The sequence below is a fragment of the Pristis pectinata genome, chromosome 3, assembly GCF_009764475.1.
Source record: "Pristis pectinata isolate sPriPec2 chromosome 3, sPriPec2.1.pri, whole genome shotgun sequence".
Classification (NCBI taxonomy): domain Eukaryota; kingdom Metazoa; phylum Chordata; class Chondrichthyes; order Rhinopristiformes; family Pristidae; genus Pristis; species Pristis pectinata.
This window is the reverse complement of record NC_067407.1, coordinates 38,909,649-38,935,743: the sequence shown is the minus strand read 5'-3', so window position 1 is coordinate 38,935,743 and position 26,095 is coordinate 38,909,649. Positions and strand designations below refer to the sequence as shown.

The following is a 26,095-nucleotide window of genomic DNA, read 5'->3' as shown; positions in this document are numbered from 1 at the left end:
CAGAGATAAACTTGTAAGTGAAAATGAAAATCAAAAAAACTACAAATGCTGGAAATCTGAAGTAAAACCTGGAAATGCAGGTTTGCACCTGGAAATGCTGGAAGCCTTATGCAAGTCAGACAGCAAAAAGAGAAACATGGAAAATTCTGGCAAAAGATTTTTGACCTGAAATGTTAACCCTGTTTCTCTTTCCACAAATGCTGACTAACCTGTTTAGAGTTTCTAGCAGTTTCTGTTTTTACTATGAACTTATAGCAATAACTTTAACAAGATCTGTACAGTGTTAGTTCCACCAATAGAGTCACACATGCGTGCCTCTGTGGCAGATAGTCTGATGAGAACAAAGTCAAATGGGTTTTCCCTTCTCAGCACATGTTGTACTTAGTTTGATAACTATGTGCTTCAGGATTTGGCCAGCTCAGTCAATATTGGTACTAAGAAATACTCTTTGTAATATTGTAGTTCCTCTCCCAAAGTCAATCGTGCAGGGTGTGGATTGATTCTAAATGTGGGGATAAAAGAAGAACCAAAAAATTATGCCTCTGGGAAGAGTGGAGATGCTATGTGGAGATGGTGAGCTGTATTGCTTGGTAGGTAGGGACAAGGAGTTTTCAGGTGAAGCCACTAGTGGTGGAGTGGGCGAAAATTGAAATAAGGTCAGTTTTAAATGAGTGGAGGGTGCATGCAGAAAAATTTAGCAGAGAATTCATTGAACAAAATGATCAAACTTTGGTTAGTGGATGCCTGCATCTTTTCGGTAAGCTTGGGAATTGTTTGTATAAATGCTATAATGAGGTCAGAATGTCATACAGTCATATTGATTCAAATTAAAATTTTGACCTTAATTCAAATGTGTTAGTAATGGTGCATAAAATTCTTTTTATTTAGCCAGACGTCCTGGAACAGCTACAAAGTCTGAAGGAGCTATGGATGGACAATAACTCAATACAGACATTACCTGGGGTAAGAATCTGTAATGCAGTATCAGAATTCTCTTACCTTCCTATCTGATTATTTACTGCATGTTGCTTAGTTAATTGACTCTATAATCCTGTCTGAAAGATTTTTTTAAGAATACTAATGGGTATCTAATATACCACACCACCTCATCCACATGGTGCCAATCTTAACTGCTGCTACTATCTCACGTCCCTGGCAATGTCTGAAGAATAGACAGCTTTCTCCATCACTCAGTCAAATCAGTCATGATTTTATGCAACCTCAAATCCACATTCTCACCTACCACCGGCAACTTATCACCTCCTTGCTTATCAAGTATCTCTCAACATCTGCCTTAAAACTATTCAAAGACTCTGTTTCTACCACTCTTGAGAAGTTCATAAATCCACAATCTTCCAACAGAAAAAGAAATTGCCTTATTAATCTCTTTTTAAACAGTGACCCCGGTTCAAGATTCTCATACAAGAGTAAACATCCCCTCTACATCCACCCTATCAAGACTCCCCAGGATCTAATCTTTTTCAATCAAGTCCCCTCTTATTCTGCAAAAATCCCTCAGCCTTCTGCCTGTTTCTGGAAAAGCATAAGTGAAAATTATTTTTAATAACTGAAAAGATTGGTTAACTTTTTTAGTACTGGTATGCATTTGGAAATGAAACTGAAAATGATGTATCATTGCCATATTAATAGTATTGGCAGGGGAGGATTGATAACTTGTAATATGACAAAGAATCATTACAGTAATGTTCATAAGAAAATAGACAAAAGATTCAGCAAGTGCTTTTCATAACATGCCTTCATTGTGCACTTAAATTTTAATGTAAAATTTTATTGCTTAACACTTCCTCAAAAACAAAGTACTTTTATTTTATATTTTTGAATTTTCATACCAATGTGTGCCATTAATTTCATTCCATTAACCCATGAAAAAGTATTTTGCACATAACTCTGCACACTAGTTTTCTCAAAAGTCCATTAATCCTCTCAGTTCATCTCCTTCTGTCTTCAAATTTGTTCAGCTTTCTTCTGCTGAATAATTTACAGGAAGAGCAAGTGAATGGAGCTAATGAGATTGCTAGAAACCAGCAAAGACATTGAGGGCATCACAGTGAAGCTTTTGGAAATCACTTCAGACATTTAATACAGACACATGTCTGTGAACTTTCATTGAAATTATTCTATAATAGCTTAATTTAAAAAAATATGTATTTGTCCATAGGGAGATTGGTTATTGGGTGTCTCATCACTTTGTCCTGTTACTTTTTGAATTTGTGTTCAAACCCAGTTCAGTTTAATTAGATAAGAAGCTCTCTTCTTTCTACAAAATAAATTGTAGCTGTCTCAATCCCGTTCCAAGCTAAATTTCAGCCTGCAGCAAAACCAAGTCCCATAATTGAGTTTGATTTGGCAATGTCACTGAGAGAAAATACAATGGTGATCATTGTGCAAAAGAAAAACAATACACCAGTTTACCCAAAAGATACAAAAGACTGCAAATGCTGGAATCTGAAGCAAAAAATGAGTTGCTGGAGGAACTCAGTAGAATCAGGCAGTGGATGGAAATGGACAGTCGACATTTTGGGTTTAGACCTTTTACCTGGACTGAAAGAATAGATGGGAGACAGCCAGTGTGAGGGGGAGGGGTGGGGCAAGAGCTGGCAAATGATAGCTGGATCCAGGTGAGGAGGGGTTGATTGGCAGATGGAGTTAGGTGGGGTTGAGAACAGAGATAGTTTTACTTTACATCTAATCCTGATTTACCTGTTCTAGAAATGCTTAATGTTGATATTTGTTAGCAAAACTGGCAAAGATGATGTATCTAAATGTGAGAATCATGAGCTGATACTTTGATATATTGAATCTCTGTGCCTATGTATTTTGTCCTGTTCTTGGTCCATTAAATCATGTAGAATTTTTCTTCAGTGCGTTAAAGTAAAACTTGAACAAATTGAATTAATGGTTATATTCACCTGTTCCTGGGCCAGTTTCTCTCTGCTGAACTTTTCAGCAGGTTTCATACTATGCCATGCTGCTTCACCAATCTGTACTTTGTTATAAAACCTGACCTATTTCATGTTGCGTAAAGATTATCTTCTTCATTGTGGACTCTTTACTGTGAATATCTCATACACGGATAGTTGTTAAAATTCATTGTTACAGTAGTGAGATACACAGACCAAAGTATTAAAGGAATAGAGAGCTTTGGTGGACAAATTATATAATTTGATATAGATTACAGAAATAAGAGGTGTGGCTATGGACAGATTTAAAGCACAAGAAAAAAATTGTGATGATGTACAATTGGAAGCTATTGTAGACCAGCAACAAAAAGAGTAATGCGTGGAAATTGATGGAAGGTAAGAGGTAGAAGAGCTTTTGGTAAACTGAAGCTTGTGCCATTGAGTCATAGATACACGCGATACAGAAATGAGCCCATCAGAACACTGTATGCATGCGAATCATCAAGTATCCATCTATACTTATCCCATCTGCCAGCACTGGGTCTGTAACCTTTTATGCCATTGCGATTTAAATGGTCGTCTTAAATGTGAGAATACCTGTCTTTACCACCCCTCAGGCAGTGTTTTACATACTCCAACCATCCTCTGCATGAAAAATTCTTCCTCAGATCCCCTCTAAACCTCTTACCCCTTACCCTAAACCCATGCCGTCTAGTTTTAGATGCCTCTGCTATGGGGAAATGTTTCCTACTAACTACCTCTCTATGCCCTTCATAATTTTGTATGCTTCTATTGGGTCCCTCCTTCCGCCTCCTCTCCAAGAAAAGTAAATCCAACCTATCCAGTCTTTAGTCATAAACTGAAATGCTCTATCCAGGCGGATCTCCTCTGCACCCTTCCATAGTATGGTGACCAGAGCAGCGCACAATACTCCACGTGTGGCCCAACCAATGTTCTATAAAGTTATATCATAACTTTCCCACCCTTATATTCTGTTACGGCCAATGAAGGCAATTATACTGTCTGCCTTTCTCACCATCTTATTTACCTTTGCTGTTGCCTTTGGGGAATCTTGGACTTGCACACTGAGGTCCCTGAAGCCCTGCGATTCATTATTAATGTCCTCCCAAAGTGCATTGCCTCATGTGTATTAAGATCAAATTCCACCTGCCATTGCTCTGCCCATCTTACCACTAATTATCATCCTACTGCAGCCTAAGACTATCCTCCTAACTATCAACAACACTACCAATTTTTGTGTCATCTGTAAACTAATCCTTGCTCCTCCATTTGTATCCAAATTATTTATATAGAGAACAAAAGGTAGGGGTCCCAGCACCAATCACTAAGTTACACCACTGGTCACAGGCTTCTAATTACAATAAAACCCTTCGTCACCTGCCTCTTATCACCAAGCCAATTTTGGATCCAATTTGCCAACTTGCTTTCGATCCTATGGGCTCTTACCTTTTGGACCAGTAAAGGGCTTACTGAACTCCCTGTAAACCTCATCAACCTCACTACCCTCATTTTTGGAAGAGATTTTGTTATTTCTTCTTAAAAGAAATTCAGTCAAGTTGGTCAAACTGGATGCCCCGCTAACAAAGTCATGCTGACTACCATTGAGTCATCCCTGCCCATCGACCCACAGCCTCTTAAACACCACTACTACCACTGGCAGCCCGTTCCAGGTGCCAGTCACTCTATTTGTAAAACAAAAACTTGCCCTGCACATCCCCTTTAAACTTTCCCCTCTCATCTTCTAAGCATGCCCTCTAGTACTTGACATTTATACTCTGGGAAAAAGATTCTGACTGTCTGTCAATCTCAATTATGCCTCTCATAATTTTATAAACTTCTATCAGGTCTCTCCTCAGCCTCTGACAATCCAGAGAAAACAACCCAAGTTTTTCCAACCTCTCCTTGAAACTCATACCCTCTAATCCAGGCAGCACTCTGGTAGACCTCTTCCTCACCCTTTTCAAAGCCTTCACATTCTTCCTGTAATGAGATAACCAGAACTGCATACAATACTCCAAGCGCAGCCTAACCAAAGTTTTATATAGCTGCAACATTACTTCCTTATTTAGATACTCTATGCCCTGATCAATGAAGGCAAGCATGCCTCTGCCGCCTTTCCCACTCCATCTACTTGTATGGCCACTTTCAGTGAGGTATGGACTTGGAACCCAAGATCCCTCTGCACGTCAATGCTGTTAAGAGTCCTACCATTAACTGTATAATTTCCCCTAACATTTGACCTCCCAAAGTGCAACATCTCACACTTGCTCAGACTTAACACCATCTGCCATTTCTGTTCATATCTATAACTGATCTATATTCTGCTGTATCTTTTGACAGCCCTCTACACTCCACAACTCCACCAATCTTTGTCATCTGCAAACATACCAACCCACTCATCTACATTTTCATCCAGGTCATTTATGTACATCACAAACAACAGAGGCCCCAGCACCAATCCCTGCAGAACACCAGTGGTCACGGACCTCCAGCCAGAAAAACACCCTTCCACCACTACCCTCTGTCATTCTACAGGCAAGCCAATTCTGAATCCAAATTACCCAAGTCACCATGGATCTCATTCATCTTAATTGCCTGGATCAGCCTAGCATGAGGGGCCTTGTCAAATGCCTTACTAAAATTCATGTAGACAACATCTATTGCCCTACCTCCATCAAACACCTTGATAGGCTTTAAAAGATAGGAACAGGAATATTTTGTTGTTCCCTTGGGAGCTGGCTGCAACATGCTACAGAGAGTGATGGACTCAACCAGTTCCATCACAGGTACAGCTACCCCATCATCGAGGACATCAACAAGAGGCGGTGTCTCAGGAAGGTGACATCCGTCATCGAGGACCCCCACCATCCAGGCTATGCCCTCGTCTCATTGCTGCCAGCAGGCGCAAGGTACATCAGCCTGAAGACCCACACCTCAAGGTTCAATTACAGCTTGTTCCCCACTGCCATCAGGTTCTGAACTGACCTGAAAAATCCTAATTCAACCTCAAACCATATTTCCCTCAAATTGCACTAATGTTGTTATATTACCTTTGGGTTATTGCGTCATGTAAGTTATGTTTAATTTATGTTTGTCATATTTGTAATGTACTGTGCTGCTGCTGCAAACAGTTAATTTTCATGGCATTTATACCCTGGGTACGTATGTCCATGACAATAAACCTGAACTTGGTGACTTACTCAAAAACCGTAATTAAGTTTGTAAGACACCATGCTGATTGTCCTTCATCAGGCCATGTTTCAGTAACTTTCCTACTGCTGATGTGAGGCTCTTCAGTTTATAATTTCCTGAATTATCCCTTCTTGAACATTGGCATCTCTCCAGTCCTCCGGGACCTCGCCTGTTGCTTGTGAGGATACAAAGATCTTCGTCAAGACCCCATCAATCTCCTCTCTTGCCTCTTTCAATAACCTGGGATATATCCCATCAGGGATTTATCCACCTTGATACTCTTCAAAAGACCTAGCACCACCTCCTCCTTTATCACAAAATGCTCTAGCACATTAGCATGGCCCACACTAATCTCACTATCCTCCATGTCCTTCTTGCTGAATACTGATGCAAAGTACTCATATAGGACCTCGCCCACATCCTCTGACTCCAAGCGTAAATCCCTTCCTTTACCCTTTATGCCTTTTATATTAATCCTGTCCCTCAGAATTCTTTCCAAAAATTTCCCTACCACTGACGTTAGACACACAGGCCTGTAATTAGCTGGCTTTTCCCTGCTAGCCTTCTTGAATAAATCAACGCTGACTGTGTTCATTCTTTTTATTCTTTTCAAGGTGTTTTGTCATTACGTCTTTTATTATAGACTCCTGCATCTTCTTGAATAAAGGTACTACATTTGCTGTCCTCCAGTCATCTGGCACCTGACCTGTGGCTGGTAAAGTTTTAAAGATCTACATCTCCTCCCTTGCCTCCCATACCCCTGGGATACATCTCATCAGGCCGCTGGAGATTTATCTACCTGTAAACCTGCTAAAACATTCAGTACCTCTTCTTTAATAACATTTCCCAGAACTTCACTGTACCCCTCTCTTAATGCTCCAACTACAATGTCCTTCTCCTTAGCAAATAAAAATGAGAAGTCCATCCATGCACAGATTGTCCCTTTGGTCCCTAATGGTCCCTTCTCTTTCACTGGTTACCTTCTTGCCTTTGTTGTCCTTATAAAATGCTTTGGGATTTTTCTTCATCTCTTCAGCCAGTATTGTTTCATACTCCTTTTTTACTCTCCAAATTGTCTTTTAAATATCTCTCAAAATTCTTAAAGGGCTTCTCTTATTTTCAGTCCTCTGTACCTGCCATATTCTTCCTTAACTCCTGTATCCAATCTCTGAAATCTCTTGACATGCAGCGTTCCTTGGATTGGCTATCCTTACCATTCACCCTTCTCAGAACACATTGGACCTGAACTCCTGTTATTTCACTTTTAAAATATTTCCACTTGTTGGATGTAAACTTACCAGCAAGTAGCTGCTTCCAGTCCTCTTTTGCCAGGTCCTGTATAATGATATTGAAAATGGCCTTGCCCAATTCATGACCTTAATTTTCAGGACATCCTTATCCCTTTCTATAGTTATAGCCAGAAGGCCTGCAGTGTATGCCCAGTGTTGATTACCCTCGTTTTGTTCTTAAGCTCTATCCATATAGCCTCGCTTGAAGGGTCATAGAGAAACTGAGTTATACAGCACAGAGAGAGGCCATTCAGCCCAATTCATCCATGCCAGCCAAAGTGTCTTCCTGAACTAGTGCTTTTATTTGCATTTGGCTCATTTGTCTCTAAGCCTTTCCTGTCCATGAACTTTCCAAATGTCTTTTAAACATTGAATTGTACCCACCGCTACCACCTTCTTTGGCAGCTCGTTCAATATACCCACCACCCTCTGTGTGGAAAAACTTGCCCCTCAGGACCCCTTTAAATCTTTCCCCTCTCACCTTGAACCTATACCTTCCAGTTTTAGGCTCCCCTACCCTGGGAAAAAGACTGTGACAATCTACCCTATCGATGACCCTTTTGATTTCATAAACCTATATAAGGTCAACCCTCGGCCTCCTTCGCTGCAGGGAAAACAGTCCCAGCCTATCGAGTCTCTCCTTTTAACTCGAACCCACTAGTCCTGGCAACATCTTTGTGAAGAGCCTTCTTGGATAACCTCCCTCGTTATTATAGTAATGGATTCCTTAATAAATATTGCAATGCCACCTCCTCTTTTAATCCCCCATCATCACGTCTGAAGACTATACCCAGGAACCAGTCCTGTCCTTTCAATCATTCTCTCTGATAACAACTATGTCATATTCCCAAGTACAGATCAATGATCTACCTTACGAGTCAGATTCCTTGTATTAAAATAAAAGTAATTTAGCTTTCCATACCTCCCATGCGCCCTGTCGTGTCCATGTCTGCTCTGCTTATTGGACTGGCCTAGTTTTCCTACTATATTTGATTGTACCACCCCCTCCCCCCCCCCCCCCCCCCCCCAAACTGTACATCTATTCTGTGTCCTATTCTCCTGCTGAATTCATTTAAACCCTCCCTATCTGTGGTTCTGTGTTTCAAAGTTCATGGTTTTCAGGAGGAAGTGATAAAAAGGAGAGGGGAAGATAAAAGTTCAAATAATGTTAAAATAGGATGCAAAACATTTCATTTTCTTTTGCACTTTCTCAGCCTCTCGCAAAGTTGAAACATCTGACCTACTTGGATATGTCGAAGAACAGAATAGAAACCATTGAGTCAGATATTTCTGGATGTGAAGGCCTCGAGGACCTCCTGCTTTCATCCAATATGCTGCAACAGCTGCCTGACTCCATAGGTAGGAACAATGTTACTATTTTGCATTAATTTCAATCAGCACTAGTACAGAATCCATGGCTCTTTCTTAAAAAAAAGTGAAAAAGAGAATGACTCAGAGGGATAATTTTCATTCTAATACATTTGCAAAGATTTTGAAAGAAGACCATATCATGGTAATGCAGAATCATCAACTTTCCTGAAAAGAATCATGAATTGCAAGTGTCCATTTTTATGTGTACTGCTTATCTGAATTAAAGAGAATATGGTAAGCGATCTCATCAGGCTCTCCCTGTGACTCAGCAGAATGATGATTGCATTTCCTTGTGCATATAGATCAGGAAAATCCTGTTACTTCTAAGTTAAGTAATCTCAGGTGGGGAACCAACAGCGCTGTTACAACTGGCTACACACCTCTCAGCTTGAGAGAAGAATATAAACATGCCAATTAAGTGCAGGAGTAAGCCATTCTGCTGTCTCAGCCCTGCTCTGCATTTTTAATAAGATCACGGTTGATCTAATTATAACCTCAACGCCCCATTCCTGCCTACTCCTTGCTTATCAAGAATCTGTTTGATTGTGCCATGAAAATACTCAAAGACTGTTATCACCACCCTTTCAGGAACAGAGTTCCAAAGACACAACCCCTTGAGAGAAATAATTTCACCTCCTCTGCCTTAATTGGGCAACCTTTTCTCTTTAAACCTGTAGTGTAGGTTCTTCTACGAAGGAAGGCATCTTCTCAACATCCACCCTGTCAAAGCCTCTTAGGATCTTGCTTCAATACTTTAATCAAATGTCCTCGTATTTTTCTAAATTCCAGGGGATCAGTCTGAGTTCTAAGTATGTCTGTGTGGCTATTGTATAAGGTTGAGCTCTGAATCGGGCTCATCCTTGATACTGCCCCATGGTGAAGTAATTTGGAGAACTTGTCTATGTGGGTTTATGGATAATGGTGAACCACACACTGCAACACAAGTTGCCACATTTTGAAGGGCCTTACAGGCATTATATACCTTAAGATGAAAGCAAATAAACAGCTCAAGCTATACACGCACTGTTTATATGTTACCCATCCCCTTCCAATGTATGATTGATTTGTAACATATGATGGTGATCCAATTGTATGTGGAAGAAACAGTTGCGAGGCATTTATATATTTATGCGATTATTTGAACTAAATTGCATTTATATATTTGTGCTGTTATTTGAATTAAATTGGTTTCTTTATAATGTGAAAATGATGTAATTGTACAATAATTAGGAAGGGACTAGAACAATTAATATAAATTGGCTGGGAGGTGCAAACTGGGAAAAAACAATTGCCAAAACACTGCCACCTACTGGTTTAGTAACATTTTTGTAGAGAAAAATTGTAAGATAAATTTGCTGTAGTTAAAAGACTGTTATGCATCATGTTGACATATGATATAGAACTGACTTTACTAATTCCTGCAAGTATATTACCCATGCAGATCGGCTAATATGCAAGACTGGGAAAAGAGGAGGAGCAGGTAGTCTCCAATATAGAATCAAAGAAATGAATGATCAACTTAGAAGACATTTGAACCATTGTATTCATGCCAGCTGAAAAAAAGACATTTAGCCTAATGACCTTCCCTGCTTTTGGTTTTAAAGCCCTGCAGTTTACTACGCTTCAAGTGGTTATCTAGCTAATTCTTTTGAGATACTCGTAAATTTCCCTGCTGAAGTTCTAAAACTTAGCAGGGATGAACCTATGTCACGAATTACAATCTCATTTCTCATATTTGGGAAAAAGAGGATGTGCTAGGGGATATCAGAGGTGCCTTGAGCATGGGTGAGGCCAAAGGTCTCTGCCAAGTTCAGAACATGTAATCTCCTTTGCAGATTGTTCTTTCTGCTCTCACTCACTGAAAATCAGGCAAAGTCAATAGTGTAAATATATTTTACTACGTAAACTGAGTTTTAAGAGATGTACCATAATCAGAATTCTAACATATTTAGGTTCTTCTTCTGATGCTGTTGACATTGAAATGGAGGAACTCCAAAGGCAATATTTGCCATCTCCAGCACCCATATTATCCTGTATTACTTAATCAAGCAATAACAAGGAAAACCACAGGCAGAGAGGGACGGCACACTCAAGTTTTTCTTCTGACATTGTCCCTAGTATTTAGGACCTGATAGAAGTTCCCTACAATTGATTTGTGTGTTCTGTGGGGTCATCTGAGAGCATGCCGAGCTGATATCTGGAGAGCAACTGAAAGAGCCCTTTGATCATGTCTGTAGCCTGCTCTTCACGCATTGCACAGCATGCTGCTTCGTTAGGAATGACACTTGATCCTGTAGGTCCACTTTCAAAAGAGATGAGTTCTGTCCGGAGCCAAGGCATCTTTGAGCTCCACACTTCAGCAGGGGGGTGTTTCTCATAATGATGCCACATCAATCTCCCCCTGCAGCCGCACATTCAAATGTTTCACTGAATGCTTAGATAGCATGTAGGATTAGACAGCCATCACAGCATTAGTTGTAATGCGGCAGTTTGAGATGACAAAGCATAAAGCTCCATTGAATTCCATTGAAATCCAATAGCATGTTTCTACATCAATCTCTGATTCAGCTATAACTATGCCACTAGAATAAGAATGACAGAAGTTCAAATAGATAATGGAATATCACTTGCAATGATTCTGAACACTCTTTCTCCCTCTCACATTGAATGTGCCATCAACAATTGCAGTGCTACCTCATCATGCAGCATTGGTCTACTGCTTTTCCAAGATGCAAACTAGCCAGCCATTACATTCCTTTCTTCCAGAGAAATTGTTGAGACAGATGACTAAGTTAGAGATTAAAATGTTCCAAGATGAAGCTCTGAGATTCTTGAAGAGCATTGACTGAGTTGATGCTAAGAGGTTGTTTCCCCTGGTAGGAGTGCCTAACACTGGAGAATGCAATCTCATGTTACTGAATATCCATTTAAAAATCTAACAAGAAATTTCTTCCATTAGAGAGTTATGAGTCTTCTGAAAACTCTGCCCCAGAAAGCAGTGATTGTTTAGTTACTGAATAGGTTCAAGGCTGAGAGTGATATTTTTTGGACTCTTAAGGGAATCTAGAAATTAGGGGAAGGGAAAGTGGAATTGATGTCAAGGACCAGCCATGATCTTACTGAATGATGTAGCAGGCTGCAGTGGCTGTGTGGCCAATTTCCATACCTATTCTTCATGCTTTTTTTTATTTTCCTAAAAGGTACATCTCAAACATGTGCATTAAAGGGATATATTTGGTCAAGACATGCAGATCTGGAAATTGGATTGCCTGGTTATGCAAGTGAATTTGTGTTTTAGGGAGTAAATAGAGAAAAAGGAGTCATTCTATGCATATCTCGCAGTTCATGAAATTTAATCAGCCATCAACTGGCATGATACACACCAGAGAAAGTAAGATGCAGAGTGCAGAATATGTGAAAAGTGTCATCGTCAGTCATGCAACACTTAATTGAAGCATTGCAGCTGAAATTGAGTTATATCTTCCTATTTTAGAAGTCTCAGCCACTCAGAAGAAACTATGTTTTTGTAGTGCTTCATTCTCTGCAGCTGTATAATGTAAAATGTTACTCAGCCAATTGAAGCTTACCTCTTCCGTGTGCTGCAACAATGTCTGGAGAATCATCCAGGCAGTAAAGCCTGTCATTGCAACATTGGGCAAGGTGCACTTTCATTTCTTTCTTTATTACTTCTTTGCCATGGGTACTTCTGAGATAGTGCCACTGGGTGTGCTGCCTGAGCAAGAGCTTCAAGGCAAGCATCTGAGGCAGTCTGGAATTGCTGCCTGTGAGCACATGCATGACATGACAAGCAGTATTGTGAGGAGAGATGCTGAGATACTGTGAAAGATCAACACCTTCTAGGTCCACAGTGCCATCAGCACTGTCCTGGAACTGGGCTTACAACAAGGTTGCTAACAGGTTTAATTCAGCATTTACAGCTTTCAATGCCTCCTAACCTATACCAATAGAGATGATCAACTTCAACATAGAAGCAGTTAGCTTCATAATGATAGTTGCGTGCTGTCAGTTTTTATCTTTCTGCTCTGAAACAACAGCAGTCTGCCTCTGCACAACTTAAAAAGGACCTCTGATTTTGAGGGCCTGAGTTGACTGAAGTATGAAGGCAATGGATTTCCTTCACCTGAACCTCAAAGAAAGCAGAGATCTGTTCTTTCAGCTGCTGCATTTTAGGAGCGTCAAGCATACAAGCACAGAGATGCGCATCACATCCATTGTGTTTTTCTGTACTGGTATTGGTATTCGTTAATTATTGTCACTTATACCGAGGTGAAAAACTTGTCTTGCATACCAATCGTACAGGTCAATTAATTACACAGTGCAGTTACATTGAGTTAGTACAGAGTGCATTGAGGTAGTATAGGTAAAAACAATAACAGTAAAGTGTCACAGCTACAGAGAAAGTGAGGTGCAATAAGGTGCAAGGTCACAACAAGGTAGATCGTGAGGTCAGAGTCCATCTCATCGTATAAAGGAACCGTTCAATAAGGTCACAAGACAAGGGAGCAGAAGCAGGCCATTTGGCCCATCGAGTCTGCTCCAAGGAAAAGGGAAAAAATGAGAAATGGTGGGGGGGGGGGTCCTGGTGGTATGTGCCCTCAGGCTCCTGTATCTTCTACCTGATGGAAAAGGAGAGAAGAGAGAATGACCCGGTTGGGTGGGGTCTTTGATTATGCTGGCCGCTTCGCCAAGGCAGCAAAAGGTAAAGATAGAGTCCAAGGAGGGGAGGCTGGTTTCTGTGACGCGTGGGCTGTGTCCACAACTCTCTGCAGTTTCTTGCAGTCCTGGGCAGAGCAATTGCCATACCAAGCCATGATGCATCCAGATAGGATGCTTTTATGGTGCATCGGTAAAAGTTGGTGAGTGTCAAAGAGGACATACTGAATTTCTTTAGCCTCCTGAGGAAGTAGAGGTGCTGGTGAGCTTTCTTGACCGTGGTATCTATGTGATTTGACCAGGACAGGCTATTGGTGATGTTCACTCCCAGGAACTTGAAGGTCTCAACCCTCTCGACCTCAGCACCGTTGATGTAGACAGGTGCATGTACACCGCCCCCTTCCCTGAAGTCAATGACCAGCTCTTTTGTCTTGTTGACATTGAGGGAAAGGTTGTTGTCATGACACCATTCCACTAAGCTCTCTATCTCCTTCCTGTACTCTGACTCATCGTTGTTTGAGATATGGCCTACAACGATGGTATCATCTGCAAACTTGTAGATGGAGTTAGAGCAGAATCTGGCCACACAGTCATGAGTATATAGGGAGTAGAGTAGAGGGCTGAGGACACAGCCTTGTGGGGCACCAGTGTTGAGAATAATCGTGCTGGAGGTATTGCTGCCTATCCTCACTGATTGCGGTCTGTTGGTCAGAAAGTCAAGGATCCAGTTACAGAGGGAGGTGTTGAGTCCTAGGTCTGGTTCCCACCATGTTCCTTCATATCACATATTTCTTTACAACATAGAAGAAGGCCATTTGGCCCATTGAGTCCAGGCCAATTCAAAGAGCAGTCCCATCCATTCCTCCACTGATTTTGTGCTAATGTATTCTCTTGTATGTATCAGCTGCACCCTGAGTCTCCCACCGCCAACCAGGGGTTAAAGTTACAGAAACCAATAAACCTACCAACCAGCCCATCTTTGGGAGGTGGGAGGAAACTGGAGCACCCAGTAGAAACCCATGTGGTCACTGGGAAAACATACAAACTCCATGGACCTATCATGGACCGTTGGAGCAAGATTGAAGTGCAATCTCCATCCAGGCAGCTGGCGTAGTAGCTTTCCTATCCCTCTGACTCAGCCTGCCAGCGTCTGGTTTCTCTCCTTTTGAAATGTACAGGTATGTTTGCTGAGCCCATGTGTTGTACTAATTTGAAATGGTGATTAGTAACGTTAGGCACAATAATGTGGCGTTTTCCTCCAAGTCATCCTGTATGGAGTGCTGCTCCAATGCAGGTGTTGAGGGGGTTGTGTGCTGCTGGGTGGATGATGTCTCATTGAATTCTGCACAGTGAGAATGACTGCACAGTGCTGTTAGGAGGAATATTCAGCATACATAGAGAGAACATTCATTGCTATGAAGCGAGAAGGTATGCCAAGGGTCCTGGAGATACTTGCAGACATAAAATATAGAAGTACAACATAAAATTGCTCAAGCCTACTCTACCATTCAACAAGATCGTGGTTGATCTAATTATGACTTCAGCTCCATTTTCTTGTCCATTTTCCATAAATATTGACTCCACTATCATCTAAAAATCTGTTTATCTCAGCTTTGATCAGGCAACCTCCATAGCTCTCTGGGTAAAAAAAAATTCAAATATTCACAGGTAGTGATCTCCAAGTTACTCCCGGTGCAATGTGCTAGCGAGGTTAGAAATAGCTAGATAGGCCAGATGAACGCATGCAGAGGGCAGGTTGCACTTGAACTGGAGAGGGACCAATATCCTTGCAGGGAAATGTGCTTGTGCTACATGGAAGGGTTGCTAGTGCTACACTAGATTGGCAGGAGCAAGTCATGGGATAAAGCAGTAGCCAGCATGAGTGAGGTTAGTAATCAGGATAGCCAGGAGCACAGTAAAGGGAGGGAAAAGAATACTCAGTTAAACTGCATTTATTTAAATGCACGAGGCTTAACAGGTAAGGCGGATGAACTAAGAGCATGGATTGGCTCTGGGGACTGGGATGTTGTGGCCATAACAGAAACATGGCTGAGAGTAGGGCAGGATTGGCACTCAATGTTCCAGGATACAGATGCTACAGGTGTGCCAGAGGTACAAGTAAATGAGGAGGGGGTGTTGCCTTTTTGACAAGGGAGGACATAACAGCAGTGCTTAGAGACGGCATTCTTGGGCGATTGTCCGGTGAGGCCATATGGGTAGAACTTGGAAACAAGAAGGGCAGGGTCACTCTAGTGGGGCTGTTTAATAGACTCCCCAGTAGTCATTGGGAGCTTCAGGAGCAGGTGTGTGGAGAAATTGCTCATGGTTGTAAGAATAATATGGTTGTATTAATGGAAGATTTTGATTTCCCTAGTATTGACTGGGTCACACAGAGTGTTAAGGGCCTGGATGGGGTGGAATTTGTGAAGTATGTCCAGGAATGTTTCCTGAGTCAATATATAGAGGGCCCTACTCGGGAGGGTGCAATACTGGACCTTGGGGAATGAGGCAGGGCAAGTAACAGAAGTGGCAGTCAAGGAGCACTTTGGCTCTAGTGACCATAATTCCATTAGTTTTAAGATAGTGACGGAAGAGGATAGCATAGGCCCACAGGCTAGGGTCCTAAACTGGAGCAGAGCTAATTTTGGGGTAGTTAGGCAGGATCTAGCAGAGGTTGTTTGGGTGAGCCTGTTTGAGGGGAAAGGATGGAAAGGCAAGTGGGAGGCTTTTAAGAGTATAATATTAAAAATCCAGGGGCAGCATGTTCCTGTTAGGATGAAGGGTAAACCTAGCAATTTTAGGGTTCCCTGGCTGATGAGAGGAAAAGAAGGAAGCATACTTTGGGTTTAAGAGGTTGGGGATGGGTGAATCCCTTGATAACTATAAAAAGATTAAGAATACATGAGGAAAATCGGGAGGGCAAAGAGATGGTATGAATTGGATCTGGCAGCCAAGGTTAAGGAAAATCCCAAGATGTCCTATATTAAGAGTAAAAGGCTGGCTAGTGTCACAAACCAGCAACAAAAGAAACACACTGAGCATGATTCAGTGTTAAAAACTATTTTATTAATCACTACTATTGATAATACGTAAAATAAAAGTAAAAATGTTAGTATGTTAGAATTCAAGAATGTTAAACCTCGAACGTTAACCCCAAAGCTAAACTCTTCGTGTGTGTGTGTGACAAAGTCCAAAACTTCCAGCTCCGGAATGGTTCTTAAAGTTCAGTTCCGCAAGCCATAAGGTGAAACATGAGCAAGGGCTTCTTCAACAACCACCGTTGTCTGAAGATAAGATGTAGATGTAGAAAAACATAGAGAGAGTACATACGAAATCCAAATGTTCCAGGATGGAACCCAAACGACACTTCAGTGTTTACTCGGTAGTGACTTCCTCACCCCGAAAAGCATCCGAACCGTGGTCGTCCACACACAAATACCTGTTTCCTTCTACAGGTCAGCAACAAAGTGAACTCCACCGGATTACTTCCAACTTCCATACATGGATTTCAGTGGCAAACACAGTTATTGTTTCTCATCCATCGATAGAGAAAACAAGCAGGCTGGTGTCTCTCTCCCTTCTCTCTCTCTCCCTCTTCTTCCTCCCCTTCAACAACGTCATTACGTCCTTTATCTTCTATTGACGTAAGCACGCCCCACACACACACACACACACACACTCTCTATCTTAAAGGGACTTTCACTGAGTCCATAACACTAGGGAGAGAGTGGGTCCTCTTAGAGATCAGCTGGGCCACCTATGTCTCAAGCCACAGGAAATCGGTGGGATTTTTAATGAATATTTCTCTTTGGTGTTTACTGAGGAGAAAATTATGTTTGTTCAAGGGATAAGGGAAACAAGTGGAGATATTTTGGAGAACATTCATATTACCAGGGAGGAGGTATTTGCAGACTTGCAGTGGATGAGGTGGATAAATCCCTAGGGCCTTACCGAGTCCATCCTTTGACTTTGTGGGAGGCTAGACTAGAAATTGGGGAGGCCTTTGTGAAAAGATTTGCCTCATTGTTAGCCACTGGCGAAGTTCCCAAAGACTAGAAGGTAGTGAATGTCGTTCCGTTGTTTAAGAAGGGTAGCAAAGACAAGTCAGGGAACTACAGGACAGTCTGTCTGACATCAGTCGTGCGGAAGTTACTATAGGGAATTCTGAGGGACAGGATCAACCAGCATTTGGACAGATGGAGACTGATTAGGAGGAGCCAGTGTGACTTTGTGTGTGGAAAGTCCTGCTCAACAAATCTATTGGAGTTTTTTGAAGAAGTAACCAAAAGGGTAGATGAGGGTGTTGCGACTGTGATCTTAGTCACCAGAGAGACATCAAAACTGGTGATATAGAAGCCTTTATTCATCATGACAAGCAGATATTCTCCTGGAGACCCTCTTGGTAGAGTCTCCCAAACTCAAAGTACATCACGTTTTTATACCCTTAAGATCAAAGGTAACAGCAGGTCATACAATACAATTTCAATAGTTACAATGATATCATTTTCTTTAATATTTTGAGTCTGACAATGCTTCTTTGAGTTACATATCTACAATGTGAGACACCTGAATGTTCAAACACTTTTGCTGGGACAAAGTAATTCACACAGATGGCCTAAAACTTCCGAGGACAGAGAACTTAGACACCCAAAATTAATGCTGTGAGGGCTGACTCTCTGAGTACACAAATATCCCAACTATTGATTGATCAAATATGCCTATGACCATGTTTGATGTGCTAAGTGACAATATCAGTCTGGTCTGCAAGCTTCCTTGAACTTGGTCACAATGGTACAAAATACCTTAGCCATAGTTGCCTGATTTGATGTAGGTCAATTAACATCACCCCATTGTCTTATGTTTGGCTAATGGATATGAGAATGTCTCATGGTCACTTCACTTTGCAAACCATATCTCTGGGCAGTCAGCCCCCTGGTGTGGGCCAGCAGCCTGTGCTCTGTAAACAGTACTGTTTGTTTGCAAAGCCTCAGTTTGATTACTGCTTGCAATTTACATTAAGAACTGAAAACTGGTTCTTATTTGAATTAATATCTGCTATATTCACATAATTCCATAACTCCTGAATCCCAAACAGAGGGTAGGATAGTGGATATTGTCTGTTTGGACTTCAGCAAGGCCTTCAACAAGGTCCCACATAGTAGGCTGGTCTGGAAGGTTAGGTCCCGTGGAATCCAGGGAGAGCTAGACAGGTGGATTCAAAATTAGCTCAAAGGTAGGAAGCAGAGGGTGGTGGCTGAAGATTGTTTCTCAGAATGGAGGCCAGAGACTAGTGGTGTGCCGCAGGGGTTGGTGTTGGGACCCTTGTTGTTCGTTATTTATGTAAATGATTTGGACACAAATGCACAAGGCTTGATCAGTAAGTTTGTCAGTGATATGAAATTAAGAGGTGTTGTTGATAGTGAAGAAGTTTATCGTAGATTACTGGGGGACCTTGATCAGTTAGGGAAGTGGGCCAAGGAGTAGCAAATGGAATTCCTTATGGATATGTGTGAGATGATGCATTTTGGTAAGTCAAACCAGTGTAGGACTTATGCTATGAATCGTCAGGCACTAGGGAGTGTAATGGAACAGAGAGACCTATGAGTATAAGTGCATAGCTTGTTGAAAGCAGGGTCACAGGTAGACAGGGTGGTGAAAAAGGTGTTTAGCATGCTGGCCTTCATCAGTCAGGGCATTGAGTACAGGAGTTGGGACATTTTGTTCAAGTTGTATAAGTCATTGGTGAGATTGCACTTGGAGTACTGTGTACAGTTTTGGTAATCCTGATATAGGAAAGACATGGTTAAACTGGAAAGAGTGCAGAGAAGATTTACAAGGATGTTGTCAGTACTAGAAGGCCTGAGTTATAGGGAGAGGTTGGCCAGGCTAGGTCTTTATTTCTTGGAACGTAGGAGATTGAGGGGCAACCTTATAGAAGTGTTTAAAATTATGAAATATGAAAATTATGACACAGACCTCTGAAGGAAGAATTAACTCTTATTCTGAAACTATATGCCTCAATTCCAGATTCCCGACGGGGGGAAATATCCTCTCTGCATTTATCCTGTCAATTCCCTTTTCTTCCTATCAAAATGGAGAATCTCGTTTTCTCAGATTTTTGCCCTCTTGTTTAACCCTTACAGGATCCCCTTCATCTAAGACAATTACGTAACTGTAAATAATTGCAGCTCCAACACCAATTTCTCTGGCACCACACTAACAACTGCTTGCCAACATGAAAATGACCCATTTATCTCTGCTCTCTATTTTCTGTTGGTTAGCCAATCCTTTATCTATAACCACCAACACTATCAGCTCTTACTTGTGCAATAACCATTCATGTAGCATGTTATCAATTGTCTTTTGGACATCCATCCTTCAACCACCTTGCTCATTGCATCCTCAAAGAACCGTTTGATACTCTGTCATTCTCTTTTTCTTTTGGGGTAGCACCCCAATGATCACAATGAAGACGAAGTTGTCCTTTAGCCTTGTAAGACTTTGGGATGTGAAGGGTTCCCCTCTGGTTTATTGGGACAGTTACTATAGCTGTTATAAGTCACTTTATCTTGTAAGGTAACGGGAAATATTAATGTCGATATCCTACAATGAAATAATTGTCATAGTTCAGATGCTGTGTCTGAATCTGTGATATGTGTCTTAAGCTCTGTTAAATTAAATGAATTCCTAGAATTTCATTCTGTATTGTGTAGATCTGGGAGGGGAATCAATTCTGGTGGTGATTTTTGGCTGCACTTCCTTTTCATCTCTGATCCAGGAGCCTTCGTGTGCAGAGCACTTTGCCTCTTTTCTCAACTTCATCCTCTTGGCTGTGGTTGTGGATCGCAAGGCAGTCCCCCTTCTCTACACATACCCCCTTTGAATTATTTCAGCAAAGAACAACTGATATATACACCTACAGCAATGCTATTATCTTCGTAGAGAAGCATCAACCTGATGTCAATTTCCATGGCTGGCAAGAAAGTATTAAGCTGCTAATCATTATGAGCTCTGCTTTACAAAGGGAAATGAGCATGGACACTTTGACAATGACCATAATTGAATAGCAGGTCCAACCTAGACTAGTCTGAAAAGGTACAGGTTAACTTCTCAGTATAGGTTTAAGAGTATTCATGTTCTTCCCAGTTTTGAGGAGAAGAACAAAGAACTTATCCTGAAGCTTTATTTGAAATAACATAGATCAACTGATTAGACTGCACGGCTGTTGCAGAGCAGAAGTCAATGTAATAATGTTATATTGGTCAACCTTATGAGGTACATAATGACTTCATTAATGATGCACTTGGTTGTCATTTATGGAATATTGAATTGTTATCTTTTCTACTTTTAAGGATTATTGAAGAAACTAACAACGTTGAAGGTGGATGACAACCAGCTAAACATTTTGCCCAACACAATTGGAGGGTAAGTAGCAGGCTTTCTTGTGGTGCCCTGTAGCCAAATATTCTGTGAGTACTCACTGTCTCAGCTCATGCATAAAGAAAGGGCCCTTGGATTAAATATGTGAGAGCAGAAAAGTGCTTGTCTTCAGTATTCCAGGTCTTTTTGCAATATCAATATTTAAGGACTTAGCTTGAACTGCTACTCATGTAGGTCTCAGTTCTTCAGATTTGATCCCCAAATGCCATGGAAGTAAAGTTAACCTTGACTTAAATTTTAGGGAGGCAAAGTCAGTTGGATGGCATATGATTAGAGTTTCTTCTACGCTATACAGTACTTTTTTCTCTTTGTTTCTGAAATCTGTCAAACCAATGCAAAACATTATGGAATTTCAAGTAAGTGTGGGTGAATAGAGTTTTCACAATTCCAAAGAGGTTGGAACCAGGCAGCATCTGCAGAATTAGTTACCTTTCCAGAATAAATTAATTATCTTTTGGAATTTATCCTAATTGTAGTTATTCGAAGGATTCAAGGCCATTTTTAAAGTTTAAGCTGGTTCTTTGGACACAAGGGCACTTGTAGTTTTAAAAGCTTTTAAATACAAGTTTCTTAACTTACTAAGAAACTAACTACTATACACAAATTTAGAATTGTGGGAAGAATAAAATAGGATTAATGTAACTCGGTGCTCGATGGTCAGTGGGTAGAAGGGCCTGTTTCTGGTCTCAGTGGGTAGAAGGGTCTGTTTCCATCCTGTGTGACATTGTATGATGAACATATGGCTCTGCATAGCTTATTGAAATTATTATTGGTTATTTAAAATCAGCTAGAAAATTAGACATTGTGATCAAAATGATATTTTTGTGTTAAGCTATTTTCAGCTGTATTAATCAAATTGCAATGTTAAAAACTGAAAGATTTTCCCTTATATACAGTGGCATGCAAAAGTTTGGGCACCCCTGGTAAAAATTTCTGTTACTGTGATTACCTAAGCAAGTAAAAGATGACCTGATTTCTAAAAGGCATAACGTTAAAGATGACACATTTCTTTAATATTTTAAGCAAGATTACTTTTTTATTTCCATCTTTTACAGTTTCAAAATAACAAAAAAGGAAAAGGGCCCGAAGCAAAAGTTTGGGCACCCTACATGGTCAGTACTTAGTAACATCCCCTTTGACAAGTATCACAGCTTGTAAACGCTTTCTGCAGCCAGCTAAGTCTTTCAATTCTTGTTTGGGGGATTTTCACCCATTCTTCCTTGCAAAAGGCTTCTAGTTCTGAGAGATTCTTGGGCCGTCTTGCATGCACTGTTCTTTTGAGGTCTATCCACAGATTTCGATGATGTTTAGGTTGGGGGACTGTGAAGGCCATTGCAAAACCTTCAGCTTGTGCCTCTTGAGTTAGTCCATCATGGATTTTGAGGTGTGCTTAGGATCATTATCCTGTTGTAGAAGCCATCCTCTTTTCATCTTCAGCTTTTTTACAGACGGTGTGATGTTTTCTTCCAGAATTTGCTGGTATTTAATTGAATTCATTCTTCCCTCTACCAGTGAAATGTTCCCCGTGCCACTGGCTACAACACAAGCCCAAAGCATGATCAATCCACCCCCGTGCTTAACAGTTGGAGAGGTGTTCTTTTCATGAAATTCTGCACCCTTTTTTCTCTAAACGTACCTTTGCTCATTGCAGCCAGAAAGTTCTATTTTAACTTCATCAGTCCACAGGACTTGTTTCCAAAATACATCAGGCTTGTTTAGACGTTCCTCTGCAAACTTCTGACACTGAGTTTTGTGGTGAGGATGCAGGAAAGTTTGGAGAAAAAAGGGTGCAGAATTTCATGAAAAGAACACCTCTCCAACTGTTAAGCACAGGGGTGGATTGATCATGCTTTGGGCTTGTGTTACAGCCAGTGGCACGGGGAACATTTCACTGGTAGAGGGAAGAATGAATTCAATTAAATACCAGCAAATTCTGGAAGCAAACGTCACACCGTCTGTAAAATAAAAGCTGAAGACGAAAAGAGGATGGCTTCTACAACAGGGTAATGATCCTAAACACACCTCAAAATCCACAATGGACTACCTCATGAGGCACAAGCTGAAGGTTTTGCCATGGCCCTCACAGTCCCCTGACCTAAACATCATCGAAAATCTGTGGATAGCCCTCAAAAGAACAGTGCATGCAAGACGGCCCAAGAATCTCACAGAACTAGAAGCCTTTTGCAAGGAAGAATGGGCAAAAATCCCCCAAACAAGAATTGAAAGACTCTTCGCTGGCTACAGAAAGCATTTACAAGCTGTGATACTTGCCAAAGGGGATGTTACTAAGTACTGACCATGTAGGGTGCCCAAATTTTTGCTTCGGGCCCTTTTCCTTTTTTGTTATTTTGAAACTGTAAAAGATGGAAATAAAAAAGTAATCTTGCTTAAAATATTGAAGAAATGTGTCATCTTTAACTTTATGCCTTTTAGAAATCAGGTCATCTTTTACTCGCTTAGTAACAGAAATTTTGACCAGGGGTGCCCAAACTTTTGCATGCCACTGTGTGTGTGTGTGTGTGTCTATATATATATATTCCTAATAGCATTTATCTATGGCAAAGTTTATACTTGAAAAATTACAATTTGCACCTGGATTAGCAATTTTGCCAAAGATAGAAACCATACTTTATTAACTTTAATTGTGTGTTTTAATCATTTAGATTTTGGAATTGTATTGGGTTTCAAAAGTAGATTAACTATGTTTTCCTCTTTTTGCCAGTCTTTCTGTCTTGGAGGAGTTTGACTGTAGCTGTAATGAACTCGAGTCACTTCCCCACACTATTGGATACTTGCACAGCCTCCGAACCTTTGCCGCTGATGAAAACTTCCTGGTAGAGTTGCCCAGAGAGGTGAGATGGCCTTTGAATAACTATATGATTTTAATAATTATTTAAATTAGACACAAATTTTGAACATTATCCTTAAGGAACCAAGTCACTTTCTTCTTTTATCAAAAATATAAAAACCACAAGCAAATTATTTTCTAAGTTGTAACTTTGGTGAAATGTGTTCTAAATCAGGACAAATATTTTCTGCTTTAACTTTCCTGTCACTAATTAGGAGCTACTTCAGAAATTATTCACCTACAAACTACAATCTGTCCTCCATAATTACTGAAATATTTAATTTTTAGTATTTGATACCATGATGTTGATCAGTCTTGTTGATAACAGTCCATTACTTAACACTGCATTCTCCTATTGTCAACCATTCTTTCCCTGGTACCCAAGATCTCTAACCCACCCAACCTACCCCATCCCACCACACCAACTCCAACCCTCTTCCCCCCCCCCCCCCACCCCATCCCCAAGTCTTCCCTCCTTTCAGCAATACATGAGCTCTTAAAGGCTTGAGCTTGGTATCACAATATATCTTGATCTATCTGATCTGCATCCTCCTGAATGGTGTTAAGGTCTATATGCCTTAACCCTTCACTTAACCATATCTCTTTAAAAAGTGTAAATTAAAATTATTCATTGCATATAGATTGGCCAAACCTGGCCTTCTGGCAATTTATTCCTACCTAATATAATCAGGTCTAACATATTCAACAGACAAATATTTACTCTCTATAAATAATCTTTAAAAGTCCTTAAATCATATTCAAAAATCTGCAGATTTAAAATTAAAAAGTAACCAAAGTTCTAATATGAACATACATAATGAATATTTAAGTTTCATAGGAAATTTTACCAAATGCTTCATCAAAGTAAATTAACAAGCAGAACCATGAGGTTAATAACCTCTATATTACTACCTGACCTATCTGCAAGTTAGCATAGGATAAAAAGGATCAGACAGCTGAATGCAAGGCTCGAAGAATGGTGTGAGAAAAGGTTTCAATTCAAAGAGCACTGACTCCAGTGCTGGGGAAAGAGGGAGCTGTTCTGTTGGAATGGGCTCTGATTAGTGTTCTGGCTGCAAATAAAGTCTTGAACCACCCCTCCTCCCCCACAAACCATTTGTTTTAAATGTGGGGAAATATAGAAATTTAAAGAGGAAGGACAAAGTAATAATGCAATACAGCAGTATGAGTAATGGTACACATGATGGTGACTGGAAAGGACGTAATGTATAAAATTAATGCTGCAGCAGCAAATAGGGTTCAGAAAAAATGTGAAAATCAAAATTAGGAGCTCATTACCTGAAAGCACTAGACATTTATAGTAATGAGGATGTATTAATGCATAGATATAGGTGGATGGGATTTGATCGAATAACCTCTACAGAGGCTTATTTATGAGATGGTGAAGGCTACAAAGTGAATATCAAGGGACATATGACATTGCAGAAAAATGTGAAGAATGGAAAAATATGTTGGGGCAGGCTGAAGTAGGAAACAGTGAGAAAGAATCTTGGCTCGGATCATGAGGAAGTACAATCATTTGGGTGAATTGAGGATTAGCAAGGGGCAGAATACACTGGTAAAAGAGATTATAGCAGCTCCCATCCCAATGCCCTCCCTCCACCCCGCAATAATAACAATACTGTTGAATAGGCTGCCAGTCAATGTATACTGGAGGTTTGTAACAAAGTTAATGCAATAAATATCAGGGATATTAATTTCAAATATAAATGACAAATCAAATTAGCAAAGATAATCTTGAAGGTGAGATCATGGAGTGCATTGTAAACTGTTGCCCAACCAACATTGTGAAATCTGCTTATGTGACAGGATTAATCAGCTACCTCTTGGTAAAGTATTCCCTGGGGAAGAGTGAGGACAGTATACAGTATGATTGAATTTTGCATTCACAACAAGAGTGACAATTTAAAGTCAAAAGCTAGAATCTTAAACTTAAATAAAGGCAATTGCATAGGTATGAGGGCAAGTGGGCTGAATTTTGAATTCAAAAGGCATGAAAATAGGTAAACAGTGGCAGAGATGCAAAAATATATTTTGCAATTCTCAATGAATATGCATCCCACTGAGAGAGAGAGCCTGCATGAGAAAAGTGATCTTTCTTGGTTATCTAAAGAAGTTAAGGATGGTATTGCTTTGAGAGCAAATGCTCATAGAAGATCTTAGCATGAGGCCTACTTTAGAAACCAGCAAAGGATCATGTGCAGTTCTGGTCATCGCATTACAGGAAGGAGGTGGAAGCTTTGGAGAGGGTGCATAGGATTACTAATACTAGAGGGCATAGACTTAAGATGAGAGGGGAAAAATTTAAAGATTTGCAA

The 26,095-nt window shown here is 40.6% G+C and overlaps 1 protein-coding gene across 12 annotated transcripts in view; it reads left to right on the top strand.

Moving 5' to 3' along the window:
* Positions 1 to 26,095, top strand: part of lrrc7 (leucine rich repeat containing 7) — a 417,500-nt gene that overhangs the window by 293,364 nt on the left and 98,041 nt on the right. For all 12 annotated transcript variants that reach the window (XM_052012823.1, XM_052012826.1, XM_052012824.1 and 9 more), the window contains 4 exons: positions 889 to 963; positions 8,638 to 8,782; positions 20,821 to 20,893; positions 23,631 to 23,760. In XM_052012823.1, coding sequence (XP_051868783.1) covers positions 889 to 963; positions 8,638 to 8,782; positions 20,821 to 20,893; positions 23,631 to 23,760 — 423 coding nt within the window. The remainder of the gene's footprint in view (positions 1 to 888; positions 964 to 8,637; positions 8,783 to 20,820; positions 20,894 to 23,630; positions 23,761 to 26,095) is intronic.